The sequence below is a fragment of the Erythrolamprus reginae genome, chromosome Z (genome assembly GCF_031021105.1).
Source record: "Erythrolamprus reginae isolate rEryReg1 chromosome Z, rEryReg1.hap1, whole genome shotgun sequence".
Taxonomy (NCBI): domain Eukaryota; kingdom Metazoa; phylum Chordata; class Lepidosauria; order Squamata; family Dipsadidae; genus Erythrolamprus; species Erythrolamprus reginae.
The window spans coordinates 38,026,632-38,051,566 of record NC_091963.1 but is presented as its reverse complement, the minus strand read 5'-3'; the positions used below and the strand labels follow the sequence as shown (position 1 = coordinate 38,051,566).

At 35.8% G+C, this 24,935-nt stretch overlaps 1 protein-coding gene across 9 annotated transcripts in view; it reads right to left on the bottom strand.

Annotated features, from left to right (window-relative positions):
- Window positions 1-24,935, bottom strand: part of PHF14 (PHD finger protein 14) — a 170,509-nt gene that overhangs the window by 50,995 nt on the left and 94,579 nt on the right. For 5 of the 9 annotated variants that reach the window (XR_011556935.1, XM_070729344.1, XM_070729343.1 and 2 more), the window contains exons 17-18: window positions 14,756-14,873; window positions 9,732-9,764 (exon numbers count right to left, since the gene is read on the bottom strand). Coding sequence is in view for 6 of the 9 variants with exons in the window: in XM_070729344.1 (XP_070585445.1) it covers window positions 9,732-9,764; window positions 14,756-14,873 (151 nt within the window). In the remaining 3 variants the exon portion in view is untranslated. Of the gene's footprint in view, window positions 1-753; window positions 844-9,731; window positions 9,765-14,755; window positions 14,874-21,015; window positions 21,130-22,479; window positions 22,581-24,935 lie in introns of those variants that run through there. The other 4 variants (XR_011556934.1, XM_070729345.1, XR_011556936.1 and 1 more) reach the window with 3 other exon arrangements.

The window sequence follows — 24,935 nt, the reverse complement described above, 5'->3', positions numbered from 1 at the left end:
AGAGAACTAATTTTATGAAACAAATCCATTTTACAAAAAAAAAGTATGTAAGTTTGAAATTAACAGCATAAATTTTATATAAATTGAAATAATTGAACACGGGGGGAGGCATACATTTATGTGCAAAATAAACCAATATGCATCAATTTTTCCAGTTCAATTGTCATATCATTATGTTCAGAAATGTTCAAGCTACCAATCCCACACCAACTTTAGTAAAATAGAATGTATTTTGCTAGCAAAACTATCCATAAAGTGAAGACTATTTTTAAAAAACGGGGGGGGGGGGGGGGCGTGCATTTCATCAACAAAATAAACCAATATGCATCAATTTTTCCAGTTCAATTTTCATATCATTATGTTCAGAAATGTTCAAGCTACCAATCCCATACCAACTTTAGTAAAATAGAATGTATTTTGCAGGCATAATTATCAATAAACCTAAAGAAAATTCACAAAAACGGGGGGGGGGGCATATTTATGTGCAAAATAAACCAATAAGGATTAATTTCTTCAGTTCAATTTTCATATCATTGTGTGCAGAAATGTTCAGACTACTTTCCAAGTGAAAAAAGTATTCAAATTGACCAAACATAAGCACTGCAAATGAAGAGTTTTCGGTCCGGGTCAGGGTGACCCGGGAACAGAAGATTTGTTACTTTTCTTAAACAGAACAGCAGGGTTTTAAAATAATTCTTCTACTCTGAGATCGTTAGATAATTCATATATTCCTCTTATCAATGAAAGTAATACCTGGATGAAAAGTGGATATACTTGTATGTTATCTCTACAAGATTTTTGTCATAATTTGCTTCTTTGTAGATCTCCTCTGCTTTTCATTATCTGTTCAAGGTATAAATAATGAATGTTCAACATTTACAGTCCAAATTTAATTAAAACATTTGAAATTTGATTGAAAGAATATAGTTGAAGTTTAGCAAAGGTACTTATTCTAGTATTTCAACTATATATATTTGTAAGCATTTCCTTGTTAAAAGCACTTGTTAAGTTAATATGATACTGAAGCTTTGTTTTTAACAATTGCTTAAAATTAATAATACCTAACAGATGCTACTGTCAGTAAATTAGTAGGATCTAATAATATGACATCCACAGCAAATACATGTAATCCTCAACATCTATAAATTCAGAAACCATTCAAAGCTATAATGCTGCTGAATGAAAGGAACTTGAAATTCTAGCTATTATAGCACCTGCAGTCATAAATAGGCATAAAAATTTGGTCACAAGTTTGCTATTTTCAAACTTTCGTGACAGCTTCCAACAAGTAAAGCCAATGGGGAGGTGGCAGGGAAAACCACATGGCTGTTATATGCTTCAATGCACTGTATTTACCTGTCCTGTTTACTCATATCCATGCTTGCACTGGGTTCTCTCCCACCCTTTGCGCTCTCTCTCGAAAGAGAGAGAGAGACCGAGAGAGCACTCTCATTTCCTTGACTTTCCTTTGCGTGACTTACTCCACAGCACCCCTTCTCCAATTGTGTGGAGTCCTGCACTGGTCCTTTCAAGACCTCCCTCCCTGTGACAACCAAAGTTCCCTCTAATTTTTTTACGGTGTGGGCGGAAAAGTATAATGTCTGAGCGGCACATTTTCATGCCTGGGCGTGGATCAGTTAGAAACCCGGTCGTTAAGCGAATCTGATTTCTCCCCCTCTACCCCATTGTCTCTGTTTGTGAGACGGTCACAAAAGGGCATCACATGGCCTCAGGACACAGCAACAGTCATAAATATGAAACAGCGCTGCTGCAAAAGTCGTAAGTGTGAAAAGGGGCCTTTGCGACTTTGAACGGTCAGTAAATGAACCGTTGTAAATCGAGGACAACCTGGCTTCCCCCCTAGATGTTTTCTGTGGAGCTTCAAAATGGATTCCTGATCTGCTTCTAAAAGAATGTACTAGTCAAACAGATAATCCTCGACTTCTGACCCCAATGGAGGCCAACATTTCTATCTCCTGGGTAAGATGGTTATTAAGTGAGTTCTGCCTCACTTTACCACCTTTCTTGCTACAATCGTTAAGTGAATCCATGCAGTTGCTTTATTTATTATTTATTAGACTTCTATGCCACCCAATCCCGAAGAACTTGCGTGTCAGAAGATCCCAAAACATGTTCACATAACTTTGGGACATTGCCACCATCTTAACTACGGACCAGTTGTCAAGTGTTCAAAGTTTGATCCAATAACTCCTTTATTTTTCTAACAGGAAAGAAGGAAGGAGAAATGGAGGGAACATTCATCCCTCCATTCATTTCATTCTTCCTCCTTCCTTCCTTGTTCCCTCCATTTCTCCTTCCTTCCTTCTTTCCTTCCTTCCTTGTTCTCCCCATTTCTCTTTCCTTTCTTCTTTCCTTCCTTCCTTGTTCTCTCCATTTCTCCTTCTTTCTTTCTTTCTTTCTTTCTCTTTCTTTCCTTTTTTCCTTCCTCGTTCCCTCCATTTCTCCTTCCTTCCTTCTTTCCTTCCTTCCTCTTTTGCTTTCTTTCTCCCTTCCACTTTCTTTCTTTGTCTGTTTGTCTGTCTGTATCTGTCTGTCTCTCTCTTCCAGAGTTTTATTGCAATACATATAGGTTCAGACACTGATCGCTGTTTTTCCATCACCCACCCCAAAGGCCCCCACCAAATACAGCATGCAGTATTAAACAGCCTGGAAAAACGCTTTTGTAAACACGGAGGCTGCATTGTGCCATACCTCTACAGCTTGCAAATCAAGAAGGCAAGCAGCGGGGGGGGGGGGGGGCAGAGTTTGCCTGGATGCTCTGCGCCGTACATGGGGGAGTTTTCTAGCATGGTGCAATTTCGGGACGGCAGAAAATTTGCTTGGGAGAGCCAGCAGCGGAGGCAGAGCACATTGTGCTTTTCAGGAGGGGGGGCGAGGACAGGCAGTATGGCATGGCAGTGGCACATCCCCTATCTGAGGAGTTTTCTTCTCCAAGAAGAGGCGAGGAGAGAACAAGCCCCAATTCAACACCAGGTATGCACCAGGCAGAGAGGGGAGACACAAACACAGTCACTCCCGCCACCGTTCGCTCTCTCTCTTCCCGACTCAGCTCCAGGGCCATGTGGGGGCCCCCGCCAAGGAGAAAGAGGGAACAGTGGTGGCAACCCAAAAATCCTCACCTGCGTTTTGTTTAACTGCAGGTAGTCCTTCACTTATAACCACAGTTGATCCCAAAATTTCTGTTGTTAAGCAAAACAATTGTCAAGTGAATTTTGCCACATTGACCACCTTTCTTGCCACAGTTGTTAAATTGGTAACAAGCTGGTTAAGGGAATCTAGCCTCCTCACTGACTCCTCTTATCAGAAGGTTGCAAACTGTGATTACATGACCCTGGGAAAGTGTAATACGTGTCAGTTACCAAACATCTGGATTTTGTTGCAACAACAGTCATAAGTGTGAAGAACAGTCAATGCAATACCACTGTAACATTGAATGGTAACTAAATCAATAGCTGTAAGTCAGAAACTATCTACATATATTTCTGTTTTATAAAACCTGTGCTTCTCCAAGTTATGACCTTGATTATTGTCACTAAGTGTTGTGGTGATGTGCTATTACTACATTGGTTAGCAATAGGAATCTTTGTCCTATTTTTGTCCAGTCTTCAAGGCAAAAATATTCAAAGTAAACAAAACTCCACATACATTCAATGGGGTTTGTAAACCTTTGAACCACATAATCATTTTCATCCATTATGAAACATACATTTATGGATAAGCTAAAATAAAGAAAAGTATTTTTTTTAATCAGATACAAAGTCACAAAATATTTGTGTAATTTGGGAGAAAAATTATATTTGTGTTAACTTCCTAGGGAAAGAAAACATTTTTAACAGCAAGTAAAATAAAAATCAAGTAATTATTTTTTCTTTCTGCATATAAATAGTACCCGATTGTTCAAATCAGACAAGTTTTATTTTCTGTGGTTTTTATTCATAAAAGCATTGTTCAAATTTCATTAATATTTTATTTTTCTCTCAAAAATAAAAAAAATAGAACTTATGTTTAGCACTGTACAAAGAAAATTTTTAAATAAATAAGAATTTTACTAGCATGCTCCAATAAACACATTCTAGTACAATTTTTGCTATAGGAATCCATGTAAAAGCAAATAATACATGTAAACCCATTAGGAAGGAAATAAAAGCTCAGAATTTTGGTGGGAGGAGGAGGAAGAAGAAGGAGAGGAGGACAGTCGCTGCCAAAGGAAGAAGGTGAGGTGAGGTGAATTTTAAAAAATCCAAAACTTTAAGGCTTAAAAAAAAGGGGGACTCTGAGGCAGCGAGGAGGAGCACGCACCTCCCATACACCCGGCACAAAGCTGCCTCCTATTCACTGCACCAGAGAGAGAAACCCAGGTGGGCGAGAGGGGGGAAACCTCCTGCTCCTTTGACCAAAAGGTGGGTGGTGCTGCTGCTGCTACCTGCTTCCTTTTCCTTCCCATGCTGAAGGGCTCCCCTCTTGTCTAGCTCGCTCGCTTTGTAGCTGGAGCCTTTCCTTCACTGTGGTGATTCCTCAGTTTGGCTGAAACCGAATTGATCCAGCTGGGGCGAAGTGCCTCCTTCTGTCTTTCTGTGCCTATACGTTCTGGGAAGCAACCTTGTGCCGGGTGTATGGGAGGCAGCGCAAGGGAGTCCCCACAGTGAAGTGGTTTATTCCTTCTCCAAGCACTCCAAGCAAACGCTCTGTTTGCTCTGGACTGCCAAAGCCTCCTTAAACGTCACCGAAAGGCTCCTCTGGCAGCCCAGAAAAGCCCGAGATGGCCGGGATTAAAGGGGGAATGGCAGGAAACTGGCCGGGTCTTCGTGCCGCTCTCAAATTTTCTGGGAAATTTTTCCGGGCTCGGGTTCTTAAGTAGAAAATGGTTCTTAAGAAGAGGGGGAGGAAATCTTGAACACCTAGTTCTTATCTAGAAAAGTTCTTAAGTAGAGGTGTTCTTAGCTAGAGTTATCACTGTATAAAGGTACCACTGTATACATTTTTTTTTTTAACTAAATATTACTTTTTAGCTATCAAACCTAACATGTGAGTGGCTATAAAGATGCTGCAACTGTGATAAAAGTGCTTTGGCTTTTCTAACTATAGAAGACTATTGGCTACAGAGGATTATATATAGCTATCTCCCATGAACCAATCCACGATAAGAATGCTTGCGCCCTACAGAAATGCTTACAATGAATATGTGGAACAGTAATGTAGAAATAATTGATAAATTGGAAAATTAAGAGCAAGAGAGCAATTGCTAATTTGTGTACAAGACAAAAAGTACAGACAAAGCAACTCATATGGGAAGATGATTAGAACTGTGGTCTATCTTTATGACAAAATGAGAAAATTAGGTCTTGTTAATCAGAAATGTACATAAAGGGCATTTTTAAAATACATTTTGATCTGAACAAATTAGCAACTCTAGAATGAAAATGGTCATAATGACTAGTGAACTCTCTGTTCAAACTATTAAAATTCAAAAGGACTTGCAACAGTGTAAACTGGTAGCAGGCAGCAGTGCAGATATAGTGGCATTTAAGAATATGTCATTTATTCTATATAACTGTTTTACTCTTCTAACACAATTGTGAAATTAAACTAGATAAGAAATTTAAATCAAAATTTCCACACAGCCATATTATTCTCTGATGATGGTGGTCTTAACACTATCTCTTTTCAGTTACTTAGTTCACAAAACTATGGTTGTAATAATAGTGGTAGGGAGGATTATATAACATTCCTGAAATTTCTTGGGGAAAAAGTAGGACATACTATTAGAAAAATAATATAATACCTAAAATAGTTCTAAGATGCTCAGTGCTTAGATTTGAAGACTTTAGCATCAAAGCTGTAACACCTGACACCAATCTGCTTGAGGCACATTTTATTTTAATTCAATTGCCTTAAATTTGAAAGCTCTATCTTCAGCACAGGAAGTAGCTTTCCATGATGCCGGTGGCTTAAAAAGACACATATGGAAAATTAATTAATTGTTATACACATCGAAATGCTTCTGAGTTTCCTTTTAAAGCAAATATGGCAATTCTTTGCTTCAAGCCTATATAATATTTTTGAATCTTTTTTTGTGCAAAAGGCAGCACATAATCAAAATTATGAATTATGAAGAATTATTCTAAAATTTGTTTTATTTAGTATTCACTGTACACCATAAATTTTTAATTAAATTATATGGCTCTTAGTACTGGAATGCTGTCCATTTATTTTCATTACTATTCCTACTGGCATATATGACTTTATCAACTAGATAGCAAATATCATTGCATAGCATGGAATATGTTTCCAACACAGTAATACAAATTTTGTAATGAATGTGCTCTCAGCAGTTTACCCATTCAAGCTATTCAGGTTCTAATTCTCAGGACTTCACTCAAACATAAACTTACTTGATATAGATACTGATCAGTCTGATACATTTCATTTTCTCCCTGCTCCCTAACCTAATTTCACCCCCACTGGGGGTGAAAGAGACTCTGCCACGAATTTCCAAAGAAGGTTAAGTCAACTTATGGGAAAGGTGGAGAGGGCAAGGCGAGAGCTCTGGTGTAGGCAGCGCCATCAACAGGCACAACGCGACTGTCACTTTTTTGCTTTTGGCTTCTGCGCACAGGTGGCGAGGCCATCCGACTACATCGCACAACTTTTGGAAATGCTGCACGGCTTTTGGTTTTTGTCTGCGCACACATGCGCGCAGGCACAGGTTTGACCAACCTCCGCAGGCCAGTCACAGACAGCAGGTGGGCTGCATCCGGCCCTCAGGCTGCATCTTGCCCAGGTCTGCACTATAGTGAGATGTTTAAGCAATTTAGCATCTTTTAGGGAAATTAAAAACATCCTAAGTCTCCTGAAGAATTCATTATCTAAATGATTTTTCTGAATAGGAAAAATTGGGAAATTCAACCTTAGTTCTTTGCTAAATATAGTTTATAATATTATATATGAATTCTTTCATATTCTAACAATGATAACCTGACAATTTTCCAGTAAAAATGTGCACATCCAGTTTGAAACTATAAGACTGAGAATCACTATGGTCCATTTTTCAAGACAGTGTCTAGCACTACTGATATTAAATCCAAGACTCCAGGCTAGAAACCAGGAGTTGGAAATTTAGCCTCGCCTTAGGCATAAAAGCCAGTCGGGTGACCTTGGGTGAGTAACTTTCTTTCAGCCAACTTACCACACAAGGTTGTTGTGGGAAAATAAGAGGAGGAAAGAGTATTAGCTATGTTTGCCTCCTTGAATTATTTATACAAATATAAAGACAAGATCTAAATAAATAAAAATAGATATTATAATAGGGGTACCTGTTTGTACTAGAATGTAAATTACAATAACATTTTTTGAGAACAATACTTAAAGTGACTATTGATGTGTCTGCATAATATGTTCCAAGCATCATCAATATAAATTGACATTTGGTGAAATAGGCAGCAAGTTACTAAGTTTGATTAGATATTTTGAATATTGAATATTTAAGAACCCTTTTTTCCAAGTTGCTCCATTTCCAGTCTTGCATTTTTAAAATATTCTGATTGAATAACTAGGAATTATAGTCAAAGTATATAAAAGTATCAAACTGCTAATGGCTGTTTTCATGTTTTTTTCAAAGGAATGGATTTAAATTTTTATTTAGTTAAGTAAATTTATTTAGCCATTTACTCACTGGATAGCTTACAAGAATAAGTTATATAGTAATACAGTGATCCCTCGAGTATCGCGAGGGTTCCGTTCCAAGACCCCTCGCGATAATCGATTTTTCGCGATGTAGGGTTGCGGAAGTAAAAACACCATCTGCGCATGCGCGCCCTTTTTTTAATGGCTGCACATGTGCAGATGGTGGAGTTTGCGTGGGCGGCGGGCGGCACCCAGGGAAGGTTCCTTCGGCCGCCCAGCAGCTGATCTGCTCCGCAGCGCGGCAGCAGCAAGGAGCCGAAGATGGGGTTTCCCCGTTGCCCAGGCAAAGGGGAAACCCCATCTTCGGCTCCTCGCTGCTGCCGCGCTGCGGAGCAGATCAGCTGCTGGGCGGCCGAAGGAACCTTCCCTGGGTCTTCCCGCCGCCCAGGCAAAGGGGAAACCCCAAGATCGCTTGCCGCTTGCCCGTCACCCGCCCGCCCGGCCGCTCGCTTGCCGCTTGCCCATTCACCTGCCCGCCCAGCTGCTCGCTTGCCGCTTGCCTGTTCACCCGCCCGCCCGGCTGCTCGCTTGCCGCTTGCCCGTTCACCCGCCCGCCCGGCTGTTCGCTTGCCGCTTGCCCGTCACCCGCCCACCCAGCCGCTCGCTTGCCGCTTGCCCGTTCACCCGCCCGCCCGGCTGCTCGCTTGCCGCTTGCCCGTCACCCGCCCACCCAGCCGCTCGCTTGCCGCTTGCCCGTTCACCCGCCCGCCCGGCTGCTCGCTTGCCGCTCGAGAGCAAGAGGGGGAGAGATAGAGAAAGAGAGAGAAGGAAAGAAAGAGATGAGAGAGGGAGGAAGAGAGTGTGAGAGAGGAAGAAGCAAGATAGAGAAAGAGAGAGAGAAAGAAAGATGAGAAAGGAAAGGAGTGACATCATCGGGTGGAAAAATCGCGATATAGCGTTTCGCGAAGATTGAGATCGCGAAAATCGAGGGATCACTGTAGCTGTTTAATCTAGAAAGCAGGAATAGGGGAAGGTAATATTCTTAAACATTTTAAGAGCAATTATGAAAAAATGGACTAGACTTGACTATTGTTCCAAAGGAATGTACAGAAATTAATTTAATAAAGAAACAGAATTAATTTCTGGAAATTGTAAAAGTAAGAACTGTGCAACTATAGAGCAGATTTACTTGGATGGGATAGGAATGCCTTCTGTAAGAAAGATTAGATATCATCTTAATGCATGTTTTACATTGCAAATCATGTATTTAGTAATGCCCTCTAATGTCTTTTCAATTCTTTAGTTATGTGATGTAAAAGAAATCTTCCTCTTCAAATGCAAGCATCTTTACAGCAATCTTCTTACAATATATGGTATGGAGGAGCACAAAGTTGACAAAGCATGATGAATGGTAAAACAATGCTGCCAAAACATTCACATGAACCTTGATGAAAGCAGCATTGTGAATTAGCGCACAAGTAACATGGCCGTTCAAAACATGAAAACATGCACCTTTTGAGTGAAGGGAATTATGTCCACTTGAAAAAGTTAGGACCATTCTTCCAATCATACTTAGGGATTTAAATCTGGTTCAATGGTGGAATCTGACAAGCTAATGAGATGTAAGCGGTTTGTCAAAAGGGAGATATTCAGCCATTGTTGGTACATATATACATTAGTTTACCCATGAATTTCAAAGGATTTATTGAAAGGTTAAGGTCCCTTTTTTATCTTAAAGCCAAAAGGGTTTTTATACACACATTTATGGATTTACTTAAATGTAGCCAACATAAACCTGTGTTCATCTTTGCCTTGAATTAGCTCTTCTTTTTTTCAGTTCTTTGCAACAGGTTTCTTTTTGGCCAAAATTATTGCTGTACTTAACACAATCTATGGTTTACAATGCAATACACATACAATTATTTTGTGCGTCTGTATTCCATAAGATATAAATGCTACTATAATGCAAAAGCATTTGCAGTATTTGAACAGTTAAATATTCATATTAAAATCAATGTATATATGCCAACAATCACTATTACTTAAATTAGAAAATAAATATCTAATTTTACATGTTTAACAATTACCTGATACTTGTTTTTCATTCCATCCACTTCACCCTATATTTAACACATAAGGTATTTTGCAGTTAGTAGAAATGAAAAGTACAGGGTAAGATCCAGTTAAGCATTAGTTTCAAGGGGAGAGAGGCAAGCCCACAATTCACAGATGGCAGGCAAATCCAAGATCTTAAAACTGAAAACTCCTTGAGAAATATTAGGAATAAAATGAATACATTGCCTTTATATTCTGTAGCAATTTTATTCTTATTCACTAAAGACAGAGTATGCTGCTTTGGAAACCAATTTGAAAAAAAAAAAAGAATCCAAGGGGAATTTGCATATTAGTCTCAAATATAATCTCTTAACCTAAATTAAAATTATATTCTACTATAGTAGTTGGTTGTCCTCTGTGGAAAAAGCAAATTGCTTTTAGTAAAGAATGTGAAGCGTAAGGAAATCTAAAGAAAAGGTCTAAAGAAATCTTTCTTCCTTTTTCTTCTTTAATTAGCCTACCTCCTAAGAAACCCATTTTTATCTTTATACAAGTAGTATATAACTTTATTTCGCTTGCAAAAGCCTTTGTACAAGGTATGACACATTTTTTCACCAAGAGATTATGATATCATTATTGACTAATACTGATTGGTTAGGTAATGTTTGCACAACATCCAGTAAAATCTGGATATGTCTAGGAAAACAATATCACCTGTTCTAAATTATGCATTATTTATTTATTTATTTATTGAATTTATATTACCACCTATTCGCCATGGCAACTCAAAACTATAATGCAAAACTAATTAAATAATTACTGAACACTGTTTTTTTTAAAAAAGCTGAGCAAAATTAAGTTATAGCTAGGTACAATATAGCTAGGTAATATTCTTGACAGTAATCATACTCAAAATCCTGGATTTACATGTGACAATTTGTCCTATTGCTGCTTTAAAATAAACATTCTAATTTAGCAGAGCATCTTCTTAGAGGCTTTTTTTATACTTTAAAATATATCGAGAAACTGAAATTTTATTTTGCATTGCACCACTACAATTCTTAGTGACCTAATAGACAGATCTTCTCCAAATCTGTCCCTTCAGGTCCTCAAATTGTGTACCCATCATCACCGTAATTGAGTTATTCTATATTAGTGAAACTAAAATGTGAAAGACAATTAAAGTTTATATTCCATTTTCTTTAACCCCCCAGACTGTTGCCTTCTATAATAACCTATTTGATAACAGTCTTCAAAAGTAGATGTTCAAATAATATATTTTTAATATTAAGAAAGTATTTCAGAAGCAATATTGGCTTTTTAATTCATATTATTGCTGTTGATGTTTATATATGCACAATTTGTAAAGCATTTTCCATTTTTAAACTTTCCTATAAATGAGGGAATGTTTTAAATAAATCAGCACAATGAATGTGATGCTTCTTCAACATCCACATTTAATGACAGAAAAGGCAAAAATCACTAGTGCTCCAAATTAACAAGTGTTAATTGACTTGCAAAGAGGAATGATGGTACTTTTCATAGCAGGCTTTATTACAGATCCCCAGGTCTTTTTCATATATTTCTCAAGCTATCCTCTCTCAAATCATACAAAGACATCAGTAGTATGGTTCACTATATCCAAGTCAAGCAACAAAAGAAATCAGGAGATCCTCAGCTGTGCAAACAACTGGCACAGCATAGAATGATTAGTCAATTTTCAGGACTACTTAAAATTGAGAATTAGGGTGTTTGGGTGAAATAGCTGTTTCCTTCTCAATAGTTCAAAGATTTCCTTCTGCACTTTTGTATTTATACCTGTGCAAGAATTAGATTTGGAACTAAAAGCATTACACATTTACGTTCAAAATGTTTTGCAGCCAATAAACAGCTCCATTCAGTCGCCTCAGCATAACCACACACACACACACAGTTTTTTTGCAACTGCCATTTGTTCCTTAGGTGGAGATTTGGTTTAAATGTTGCAAGTAGATTGGGTGGCTGTGTTTTAATGATTTGATTGGTTGGTGGAATCACATTTAGTTAAATGACTAACAGGGTGATGATTGTGATATGTTTTTTTGGTTAGGGCTGGCATCCAAATTTCTGGTCAGCGGGATGTATCATCATGTTTATTCATATTGAGGAGGTGTTTTTCTATTTCTATGGCTTCCATGATTATTCTTTTGTATAGATGTTCTGTTTTGGAGAGTAATTTAGTTTTTTGAAGTCAATTTTATGTCCTGTTTTTTTTAATGTCCAGCACATGCGATTCCACCAACCAATCAAATAATTAAAACACAGCCACCCAATCTACTTGCAACATTTAAACCAAATCTCCACCCCCACGACTATTTATAAGGAACAAATGGGAGTTGCAAACAAACTATATTCAAAGCAGCATGAAGCCAATAACTTCAGCCTAATGATGACAAATGTGATTTCGCAGAAACGTTGCATGACACTCAAAATATTACACGGGGTAAAGTAAAACCCGAACTCAGAACAATATATATATTGTATATGTTGTGTGTGTATATATATATATTGTATATATATATACAGACACATATATATACATCCACACATATATATACACACATCCACACACATATACATGCATACATAAACACACACATTTCTCTCTTTCTCTCTCTTTTGCTGAATTTTTAAAATTAAGGGATATATATATATATATATATATATATATATATATATATATATATATATACACACACACATACACACACAAACCTGTAACCCCTTTTATCATTGTGCTGGGGCAACTGAATGGAGCTGAGTATTTATTGGCTGAATACACTTTCTAATGCCTACAGAGATATATTTTCTTTTTGTGCCTTGGTAGAAAAACATATGTCGCTGCCAAGGATTGAACTTTCAACCACCTGAGAGGTGAGCATCTTCATCTCTAGGCCACCACACTGCTCAGGTGAGTAAACACTTATATTCTCTTATAATTTTCATTTGGAACAATCCTTTCTGACTCTGATTTCACTGGTACAGGAACACTGTATGCAAAAACTAAAAGGTTAAAAGAAAGCGCTGCTCTTTAACTATTTGAACTTGCATACAAAACTGCTGATGTGTATAGGAAATAAGATTTAATGGTAGAAAGAAAAAGTTGTGTTGACAAGTTAACTCTGCTGTCTGAAATTCATTGTCATAAATAAAGAATATCAATCAGGCAAGATTTACTTACTTTTCCATTTCCAATGGATTTCTCTCATGCATGTCCATTGGAATGTCTGTGTTTGTATGAGCTATATATATATAAATTAATATTAAGGCCGAACTAAGAATTCCAATATGCTGAAAGGTTCTAGCTTTTCTCTCACACAGACAAATGTGGGTTAGAAAAAGAGAAATCGTGCACTAATTAAAAGTTAGATGGGGAAATGTAGTCATGAGATGGACTGCTACACATGATCTCATTCTACAGCTGAATTTTATGCAGGTAATAAAAAACTGTTTGCAACTGATAAAGGTATTTTCTGGACTGAGCTCAAAAACTTATAAAACATGGAAGCACTCATTTGAAAATTAACACTTGCAGTGTACAAACATGCCAAGACTTTTAAAATGAAAGTCATTGCACTGTTTTACTTAAAATGAAGTATTATTCAGCAAAATGGATTATATTACAAAACAGAACAATTATTTTAAAACTGATAAGATACTGCTTTATGACAAACTATTATTAACAAGAAATATTTATAAAGCATTTATTTCTAATATTATTTGCTCATTCAAATGCCATTAAGTTTTCCCAAGCTGAAACAGATAAAAATTAACTAAGATTATCACAAACAAGAGGTAAGATTGCTAGGTATCAAAGCTCTGCTTTGAAAGTTATCATTGCTGCAAGAAAATATTATTAATAAATTATTCCTATTCATGCTGCTTTCAGTTATTTATTTCCAAGGAGTTTTAGTTTGAAATGTTGCCTAGATTAATACTGTAGTCATTTTAATTCACTCAGAAACCAGATCATTTAAATGTTTTTCAAAGTCCAGAATCTGGGTATTTGTCAAAGAATAGGTCAAAAGAGTCATCCTGATGCTTTTTGAAGCTATATCCCTCTTATATAAAAAAAGTGTTGGAGATTTGTGACTGCAGATGCCATCTTGATCTTTTTGACCTTCTGCAAATATACATGTTCAAAACCAGTGAATTGTTATAAGGATTCCTATGCCAAAATTATATATTTATCAAAAAAATTGACTAATAACATAACACACTGTTCCATTTGAAAAGGAAAATTATAATCTTGTTTTGTTTCACAGCTTAAAATAGTCTATTTCAAAATTCATATAAATTATACACAGACTGAATCTATCAAAATGCATCTATTAAAAGAATTAAGCAGTCAGCAATAATGCACTCTATTTTTATATATTTTCTATTATATTTCCAATTTCATTTTACATGCATCTATTAAACCAACACACACAGAATATAAGCTTTTTACAGTAAACAATTTAGCAATATAGTATGATTTAATAAATTGTCAATTCACAGAGGTGGGTTCCTCTCGATTTGGACTGGTTCAGCCAAACTGATAGCGACCCACCGGTGCTGGTTCTTTTTCTTTTTTTAAAAAAATTCATTTTTCCTTTTCTTTTGAGCATGTGCAGAAGCCGGGTTTCTGGCACTGTGCATGCATTGCCATCTCGTTTTTGGCTTTTAAAAAAATTGGTACTGTGCATGCGCATGTGGGGCCATGGGGCGCTGGAGGAAAAGAACCAGCAGTGAGATAAGTTAGAACCCACTCCTTGACATTCACCATTAAACTCTTAAGACATATAGACCATTCGACATTACTAAGAACACAACATAATGACTTGAAAAATTATAAATATCATTGAATGCTTTGCCAAAAATAATTACTGTATAATTATACAATACAGCATCATGAATTTTGATTTTCACTGTTTTAGTAGGAACTGAATGTGGTTTTTGTAAAATACTTTTCAAAATCTTGAAAAATATGTTAAGATTTTAATCAATCGCATTTTCCTAAGACTCATTAACTTACTTTAGATGAAGAAGAATCACATTCTTGACAAATCCATCCATAGCCAGTTTGCTTTGGAGATTTTTTCAAGGGAGGATCCAAGCAACCAAAATGATAGCATAATCTGCATTCATCACATCTGCATTAGAAACGAAATGCTTATTTCATGCTGAATGTAAAATTTAGATAAAAATAGAGAATCAACAGAAATAAATAATAAAATCTGAAGAAATCTTAGAATGTAATATATATATAATTACATACTATTATATGTTGACAATAAATCCAAACAATGATGAAGCTTCATATGGACACTAGCACCCCTGGTGCCTTCTAAAATGATAGTTAACTTATCAGAGAATGTTCAACTAAGTAGAATTACAATAACAATTTTTGTTAATTTCTCAACTACGTTGTACAAATAAAGAGCAGGTTTCAATAGAACTCCCCTTTTAATAGAGCTTTATTTGTTCAGGAACCTGGGAATGGGAGTGATTCATACCTCTCCTTATACACCCTTTATACCTGCAATACCCATTCTGTACGGTACATTGAACTCAGAGGAAATGCAAGGAAAAAGGAGAAAATGTAAAAATCCAGTCATGCACGGATGTTTCTGCTCATGCAATTTTATATTCCATTTATATTCCATTTAAAGCTTGAATAAACAAATTAAAACAAAGAAATATGCAGGTTTCATAATATCAAAATCTGTATAAACATCTCTTCAGTGAATGAAAATGAATGCACACAGAATTCTGCATAAATAATATATTTTCAATAAGTAACAATTTTTTACATGGTATAAAATAGTTTTGGAGATATTTTGATAGAGGATTATGACAGCATCATGCTTGCTCATCATATGAATTTTTTTCTGCTTCATTAACATATATTTGTGAAACATTAAAAATCAGTTTCATAACAAGTGCATACCTCCGGAACCGCCTTCTGCCGCACAAATCCCAACGGCTGATATGGTCCCACAGAGTTGGCCTTTTCCGGGTCCCGTCGACTAAACAATGTTGTCTGGCGGACCCCAAGGAAAGAGCCTTCTCTGTGGTGGCCCCGGCCCTCTGGAATCAACTCCCCCCAGAGATTAGAACTGCCCCTACCCTCCTTGTCTTCCGTAAATTGCTTAAGACCCACCTGTGTCACCAGGTATGGGGGAATTGAGATATCTCCCCCAGGCTTATATAGTTTTATGTATGGTATGCTTGTGTTGTATGGTTTTAATGACGGGTTTTTTAGATGTTTTTTAAATATTAGATTTGTTACATTGTTATATTGTTACTATTGCTGTTGTGAGCCGCCCCAAGTCTGTGGAGAGGGGCGGCATACAAATCTAATAAATTATTAAATTATTATTATATATCACCTACATGTATTGTAATTTTTTGTAAGTAATTTGTCCAATTCCTATTTTAAATATAATAAGAAACAACCAATATTAGGCTGAATTTATTATTGAAGAATTAATCCATAAACTACATTTGTTTGTCTGCAAACTCTGTATTGCTGAGAAATGTATGCATAATGTATAAGAAGAATTGCAACTAATAGTGGTCAGATTCCGGGGAACAGAACTTTAGATGAAGAATTTCTTTAATGGATTCCTTATTTTTTCTCTTCTGATCCCATTAAAATTTTAGCCATTAATATGGTATATTAAATGAACATTTTAACAAACTAATACACAAATTTACTGCTACATGTTGACTTACATAGTGAAGAATAATCAAGTATTTATCAGTCTCATAAATGGTTTAGTATTTTTGATCCTATGTGGAGCTAGGTTAGCAACTTGCTATCACATGATGCAGCAATTTCTAAAAACTGGGCCAAAAGATTTAAACCCTTCCTATCTTGTCACTAAAAACAGAAGATAAATTCATCTATATTTAAGATGAGAAATATTAATGTTAAACAATATTGCTTTTTGAATGAAAAATTAGAATGTTTTATTTTCCATGCCAGGCCAATTATACCATTAAATGCTATTTGTCACAGTCAAATCAAGGGTTTCAATACTATATATACACATATATCTGTGTGTATGTATGTACTTTTTGATTTTTTAAAATAAGATATATGTGTATATATAGTATTGAACCCCTTGATTTGACTGTGACAAATAGCATTTAATCATCTATATTTAAGATTTCTGTACTTTCAGAAATTGCTTATTAACTTTACAACTATTAGAAACCTTTGGATATGCTTTTTAGCACTGGGTACAATGGTATATGGGAAGACTGGGTGAAAAGATGCTCCTAAGGGAATGATTAATTAAGAGAGATCTTCCTTCCTTTCTTATTTTGTAAATGAGACATGAGAAGAGCTGTACTTTCAGATTTGCAAGATTCTGTCAATATAGCTTTATAATAAAGTAGAATAAGGTTATATGTTATATGTTTGTGATTATTTTATCCAAAAATATTGTACAGTAATGAAATATTTATTGAAACCAATACCTTATTTTGTTAATTATGTACCAAATGTGTAATTAAATTTTGAACCACATTGATTTCCTCTTTTATATAAACAGAATATTTATACATAACTTTTCTGTAGTGCTGTTTTAGTTCAAAGGAAGTCAAACAATGAAAAAGTAATATACAGTGATACCTTGTCTTACAAACTTAATTGGTTCCGGGACGAGGTTCTTAAGGTGAAAAGTTTGTAAGACGAAACAATGTTTCCCATAGGAATCAATGGAAAAGCAATTAATGCGTGCAAGCCCAAAATTTACCCCTTTTGCCAGCCGAAGCGCCCATTTTTGCGCTGCTAGGATTCTCCTGAGGCTCCCCTCCATGGGAAACCCCACCTCCGGACTTCTGTGTTTTTGTGATGCTGCAGGGGAATCCCAGCAGGGGAATCCCAGCATCGCAAAAATGAGTGCTTCACTGGCAACGGAAGTCTGGAGGTGGGGTTTCCCAGTGAAGGGAGCATCAGTGAAATCGCAGCATTGCAAAAAACACCGAAGTCCTCAAAACCCCAACTCCAGACCTCTGTGTTTTTGCGATGCTGCAATTTCACTGAGACTCCCCTTGCTGGGAAACCCCACCTCTGGACTTCCATTGCCAGCAAAGCACCCGTTTTTGTGCTGCTGGGACTCCCCTGCTGGGATCCCCCTGCAGCATCACAAAAACATGGAATTCCAGAGGTGGGGTTTCCCATGGAGGGGAGCCTCAGAGGAATCCTAGCAGCGCAAAAGTGGGTGCTTCACTGGCAATGGAAGTCCGGAGGCGGGGCATCCCAGTGGCACTGGTGGGTTTGTAAGGTGAAAATAGTTTGTAAGAAGAGGCAAAAAAATCTTAAACCCCGGGTTTGTATCTCGAAAAGTTTGTATGATGAGGCGTTTGTAAGACGAGGTATCACTGTAATTGGGCAAAAAAAATGGAAAAGGTCATGGGGTAGAATTAATTCAGAGTTTCACTTATCACTGGAGGGGAAAAGGAATAAAACTTCAAATAATGAAGCAACCAGGCAAATTAGGAATACTCGGAGGCATTTTAAAACTAAGCTAGAGAGCAATTAAATAAAAACATAGAATCAGCCTTGTTGTGCAGACCATATTATGAAGAATCAATGTTCTGTTTAATTAGGTAAATGGATTTATCTTAGAATATCATAATTCTGAGTAAAAATCCATTGAATTAAGAGGTTTTTGGCTAGTTCTTACAAGAAACGGTCATATTCCAGTTTTGACCTATGGCCCATCTGAGCCAATAGATTTCCCTCCCCCCTCCTCCCCAGATAGAATTAGCACATCCAGTGACTACTTTCATTAATAGTCTCTTGGGTTCAAATTGAGACTTATTTTTTAAACTTTAGTACACAATGGACTGCTTTTGCAAAATATTTGAAGCTAAGAATGATTTCACTCCAAGTTTCACATAGATATATATGGAATGTGTTAATAAATTCTATTTCTGTTACATAAATTTAAGTTTACATTAACCTAATTCCTTTCATATATCAATATATATATTATACATATATTAAAATTAAACCTAGACAGGAAGAAAGGAGATACATGGAATCATATTTAATCTAATCATAGCTTTATGTTCTGAGCAAGCATTTTTGTATATTTCTATATTTAGTTTATAGTTTATAAGAATAGAAGGAAGATATTTTGCTTTATTGACCTACAGAATTTGTGCAAGACAGAAGACCTCCACAAAAAAACAGTTGTATGCGGATACAACTCCTTGAATTATGTCCTTCTCCAGGAATCATTGAAAGTTCAATTGGAAGCAATGCTCAACATAAGTCTTCCATAGTCTGAATAATAAAGTATTCAAGAGAGTCCTTTATCTCAATCCTTACTGTAGACTTTTATTCTATTACCCATTAGATGGAAGTTAGCTTTAAGTTCAAACACAGCACAGGATAAAGACAATATCTTGTGTTCTCAAAGAAGGATGAACAAAGACTTACTGTATTGCAGTCAAGCACATTTAGCAGTGATGGTGAACCTGTTTTGGCTTGGGTGCCAAAAGAGTATGTGTGCGCAAGATAGCATGCATGTGCCTATACCCATATTGCAATGCCCACCCTTGCGCATGTGCATAACCCCTCGCTGTGTATGCGCATAGACCTCACTGAAATCTCCGGACTTCTGTTTGACCATAGGGATGTTTTTCGCTGTCCCCAGGATTCAGGAGACTTTTCTGAAGGCTGTGGAGAGCGAAAACAGCCAAAAAGAAGCCCAAAAATCAGCTGGCCAGCACTCTCATGCATGCTGGAGCTGACATAGAACAAAGCTATGGCTCAGCCCGCCACCTGTGGCACGTGTGCCATAGGGTTGCCATCACTCCTCTATAGCATGCTTTAAAAAATGGCTGTGACAGAAATCATTTTGCTGACAAGGCTTTTCTTCCCCTAAAGAAGAAATAGAGCTACAGTGGGGAAAGATTTTCAAAAGATTTGCAACGTCAATTCATTGCTTCCATTATATATTCCTTTAGCAGCTTCATTGCAGACAAAACTTTCAGTGGAAATTAAAGAAATTGCCTACTATGCTTTCCAGCTCTGGAGAAAAATATATATATTTTTTAGAAGCAAAATATATTTTTAGAAGCAAAAAAGTGATTTACTGCTGCTATTTGTTGTATTTATTTAATTGGTGGCAAAGAGACAATAGTATTCTAATTTTTTTAAAAATAGGAAGTTTGCATAAATACAGATTGGTGCTCATTAGACATTCAAAACCCCAAAGTATGAGAAACCATATGTAAGGTCATGAATAAAATGAGGTACAATAATACTCTTCCCAACTTTTCCCTGGCATTTTTTAGCTGGATGAAGGTGAATATCTAATCATCAAACACTACTCAGCCTCTCAAATAAAGCTTCTATTATGCAAACTAAACTGGGAATGTGCTATTAGTTCTGAAAGAAAAACTATGTGTTATAGTAGTATGAGACCTTTAATAATGATAAGTTATGCCTTGGCTTTATTTCTTTTCTACCGTATATATTTACAAGATTTTGAAAATATGCGTACATACTTTTATATTTTACAAAACACAGATTTATCTTGCTCACTTTCTCATGCATAAATATTTAGAAATATTTTCTGCAGAGAATTAATGATTAGGATAATATGTGTACTCTCATAATTAGCCATGCTAGAGTAATTTGTATCACAAACTGAATTTATATCATTATTACAGAGTAATGTAGCCATGGTATCTACAACTAGATTATTTTTTTTAAATGTTTCTTATCTATCACATTATTCTGTAGGTTGTTTTTTTATTAAAAAATGCCATAACAGAAAAAAAATGATGCCTTTTAAAAATATGATAAGACAATTAAAAAACAAACCCCTAAAACAATTGAAGGGTAATTAAATGATTATATGAATTAGAAATTCTGTAGGCAGATTCAAAATGTCTGGTCACTCATTCCCCCTCTAGGCAAGTTATGTTTATTTTTAAAAAAATAAGGAATAAGGAAAGTCAGCAAACAAAATGTCACCATTAAATCATTTGGCATCATTTTCTGTCAAAAATGTAATGGAAAAAGCACACATCATAGAAAAGGTTACTGTTCTTCCGAACATCTTTTCGCTTGGTTCAGGGCTCATTCCTTTCCACCACAATATAGACTCAACCGCTGTTACTATCTGCAGGCTTAATGTGGCAGATGAAGGATGATGGCATTTCCAGCGGACCACAGTGTAGTGATTTTAGTGGTTATCTGAGTGAAACTGATGCTATGATTTAGAATAACTGCTCTGTTTATGTGCAGTGGTAAAAGTCACTTACTACACAGTCTTGCAACGTCAATTCATTGCTTCCATTATATATTCCTTTAGCAGCTTCATTGCAGACAAAACTTTCAGTGGAAATTAAAGAAATTGCCTACTATGCTTTCCAGCTCTGGAGAAAAAAATATTTATAAATTTGGGACAAGACATCAAAAATAAATGCTTCACAAGAGGAGCAGTTCTAGTTGAAATAGTCATAATTGTGTATTACTATTATACTATAGTTTAGTATTAAAATTATACAACATTTTATAAATCATGGCAAATAGTAGTACTTGGAGATTTCATTTTTAAAATTCAATCCTTGTATGCTTTACCCTAAGAATTCATCTATTACATTTTGTTTAAGTTATATTTAAACTGAACACCATACCCTCTCTGTTTTAAATCATACAAACTAAGGTTGACCATATCAAGATGACAGTTAAATCTGCCTCTTTCTATTACCTACTATATTGATTTTTAGCTGCTATAATTTATTATTTATTTCCTATTATGGATGTTTAAATAGTATATAATTTTAATTACATTTGTTAGTTTTTATGATAAGCAAAATAATTCATTCTTACATGATGACTTATTTCTAATTAAAGGTGTAATTATACTAAATGGACACATAATAAATAAATGGACCCATACAACTAATAAAAATATAATTTGTCCTAACTATTAACATGATTCAAATGTCATGTTCTTTCCTCACGTATGAAGATTAAAATATCCCTAAAATATTTTTTAAGTTAAAACATGCAAATAATGTTATTTTGTTCGTTTATTTGCAAATATCTATTTGCAAAAAGAAATTATTATCATTTAATTTCTGAATTGTAGCAGTCATAAACTCAAAATAAAGTTTTTTCTTCTAAAGAGGAAAATTCCTGGGTTTTTTTTTTAAGTTAATAAGCATAGCAAAATAAAATAATCAAGCAAAAGAAGTGGGACACAGGGCATGGCTCTAAGTGTTAAAAATGGAGAAGAATCTACTACCTGGTATCTCTTTCTTTAAGATCCTTGCGTTTCAGACATCTTTTTTTGCAATCAGGGAGAGGGATCTTGCACCTGAAAACATTTTTGTTTAAAAGGCTCTCAACGCAGTTTTCTGGGCTGCGGAATCAGGCTCCGACCGAGGCAGCAAAGGTTGGGAAGCCCGGTAGCATGTTTACAAAATGGCAGGTCCAGGAGGACTGATATGCTGCCTCTTTATCGATCCTTGCTGTGAGAAAGCCCGGCTTTCAATGCCTACGGCTATAGGTAAGAAGAATGGGACATTTGGGAGTGGAGTCAAGTCTATCTTCTGCTCCCATGAAAATCATACCCCACCCCACCCATTTCAGTTAAATTCCATCCTATTTTGGGGGGGGGGGGTCAACATATGCATAATAAAACAGAAAGTCTGATTAAAGATTTCAAGAATATGTGCTTAAAGAAATCTCCTTAGTCTTCTAAGTTTTTTAAGTATTACCTGAGGAAGATTTTCTTGAGAAATTTAGTCATCTTATACAAGTAAACTGACCACTTCCATAGCAGAAATCTGAGATTTACCTTATGCAACAAAAGTGGATTCTGAAAAATCAAGGAATATCTGCTACAAATATGTTTTATTAATAATACAAAAACATGTAGATACAAAAATCTACAGAAGATTATACAATCATATATGACTACTTATAGTTTCTTATTCACTTCACATTTCTGTAATCTTAGAAAGCAAAATTCATTTTTATTGTTATAACAGATAAAAAGAACTGTGCTGCTTGTTAGCAGAATCCCAGTGGAAGTTAGGATCCCGCTAATCCTGATGCTGGTAGGCAGAGATAGAATTCTTGTTTTCTTGTTTTCCTCACCCAAAATTTAGATGCATCTTATATTCCGGTGTATCTTATACTCCGAAAAATAGGGAGCATTAAACCCTTCCCCTGAAACAGGAGATTATTTTATAATATTTCTAGTCACTTTTCAAAAATGGAGGGAAGCTGTTCCCATGACTCCTAAAAAAAACTAGCAGCATTTCTTTAACAAAAGTATTAACAGTAGAGACCTTCAAATTTCTAAGTTCAACCATAACGCAAGATCTAAAATGGACACCTAACATCAAAAACATCATTAAAAAAGCACAATAAAGAATGTTCTTTCTGCTCAAGGAGCTGCTGATACAGTTCTGCAGAGGAATTACTGAGTGTTTTATCTGCAACACTGTAACTATCAGAGGATAATTGTAGGCCACTGAAGCTGACTGTAGTTCTGAAGGTCAGCGGTTCAAATCTCATCACTGGCTCAAGGTTGACTCAGCCTTCCATCCTTCCAAGGTGGGCAAAATGAGGACCCAGATTGTGGGGGCAATATGCTGGCTCTGTTAAGAAGTGCTATTGCTAACATGTTGTAAGCCGCCCTGAGTCTAAGGAGAAGGGCGGCATAAAAATTGAATGAATGAATGAATGAATGAATAAATAAATAAATAAATAAATAATTGGAACTGCAGAAAAAGCAATTGCTACCAACCTGCCTTTCATTGAGGATTTGTATACTGCACAAATGAAAAAGAGGGCTGTGAAAATATTTACAGATCCCTGAACCTAAATTGTTTCAACTCCTGTCCTCAAAACTACCCGATAGAGCATTGCATACGAGGTCAACTCATAAGAACATTTCCCCCCCAAACACCATCACTCTGATAAACAAATAATTCCCTGGACACTGTCAAACTATTTACTAAGTCTGTACTACTATCAATTTTCTCATCGCTACCATCACCCATCTCCTCCCACAAATGATTGTATGACTTGTAACTTCATTGCTTGTATCCGTGCAATTTATATAGACTGGTTCCTAATGTTTTGATTGCTTATTGTACCCAGACTATCATTAAGTGTTGTTGTCTTGACAAACTTATCTTTTCTTGACAAATGTAGATTTTCTTTTATGTCCACTGAGAGCATATGCACCAAGACAAATTCCTTGTGTGTCCAATCACACTTGACCAATACAATTCTATTCTGTTCTGTTCTATTCTATTCTATTCTAGTCTTTTTCTTTTGCCTTTACTAAGCAATGATATTCAAAGGGCGCTGGAAATTAAAATATGTGAATGAAATTATCCACAAATAAAATAAAACCATGCATACATTTTAAATAACCTGGAGTAAAGAGCTTTCTCTCAAATAAAAAGTCAAACAGCTAAATTTATACGTTGTATCAAACTTATCAATATAAAACAAGATGCAATATAAAACATTGACAGGCAGCTATAATATCTAAAATGTGTATAGAAAAATAGTAACACGTTGAAGACAATTTAGAGTTATCAAAGCTTACAGGTTTGTAAAAATGCTATTTTCTAGTAAACCATACTAAGAATCTTGCAGACACTGCAGAAAACAAGAATGGAGTTTTCTTCTTTTTCTAGAACCACATTACTATTATCAAGGCAACTACAGTAAATTATTCCACAACAAGCACAGTGCAAAAGGACACTCATTATATCAGCTTCTAAACTCCATTTAGTTGGACCTTGTGTCACTTTCTAAAGGGCTCAAAAGAAAATGAAATTCAGAATATATTTTGTTTTCAACAAATACTCAGGTATGTATGAGAAATTTTGCCTCCGAATATAATGTTTCGTTTTTCCTAGTTTCTCCCCCCAAACCATCAATATTCAACATGAGTATGATCCAAACAATGAAATTAAACATTCATTATATTGAGGTAGATGTGAGGTGCTAAAAATATCACAAAATGTCATTCTGAATTATTTGAAATACTGAATTATCACAGACAACAATTCTATAATGCTATTTGGCTTTGTGTAGCTCAGGAATTAATTTGCTCTTTATTCTCCTCACACTTTTTTTGTTAGACCTCAGTAGCTTTAGTTTTCACACATTCACACATACATACATATATAAAATTCATTTACCAGTA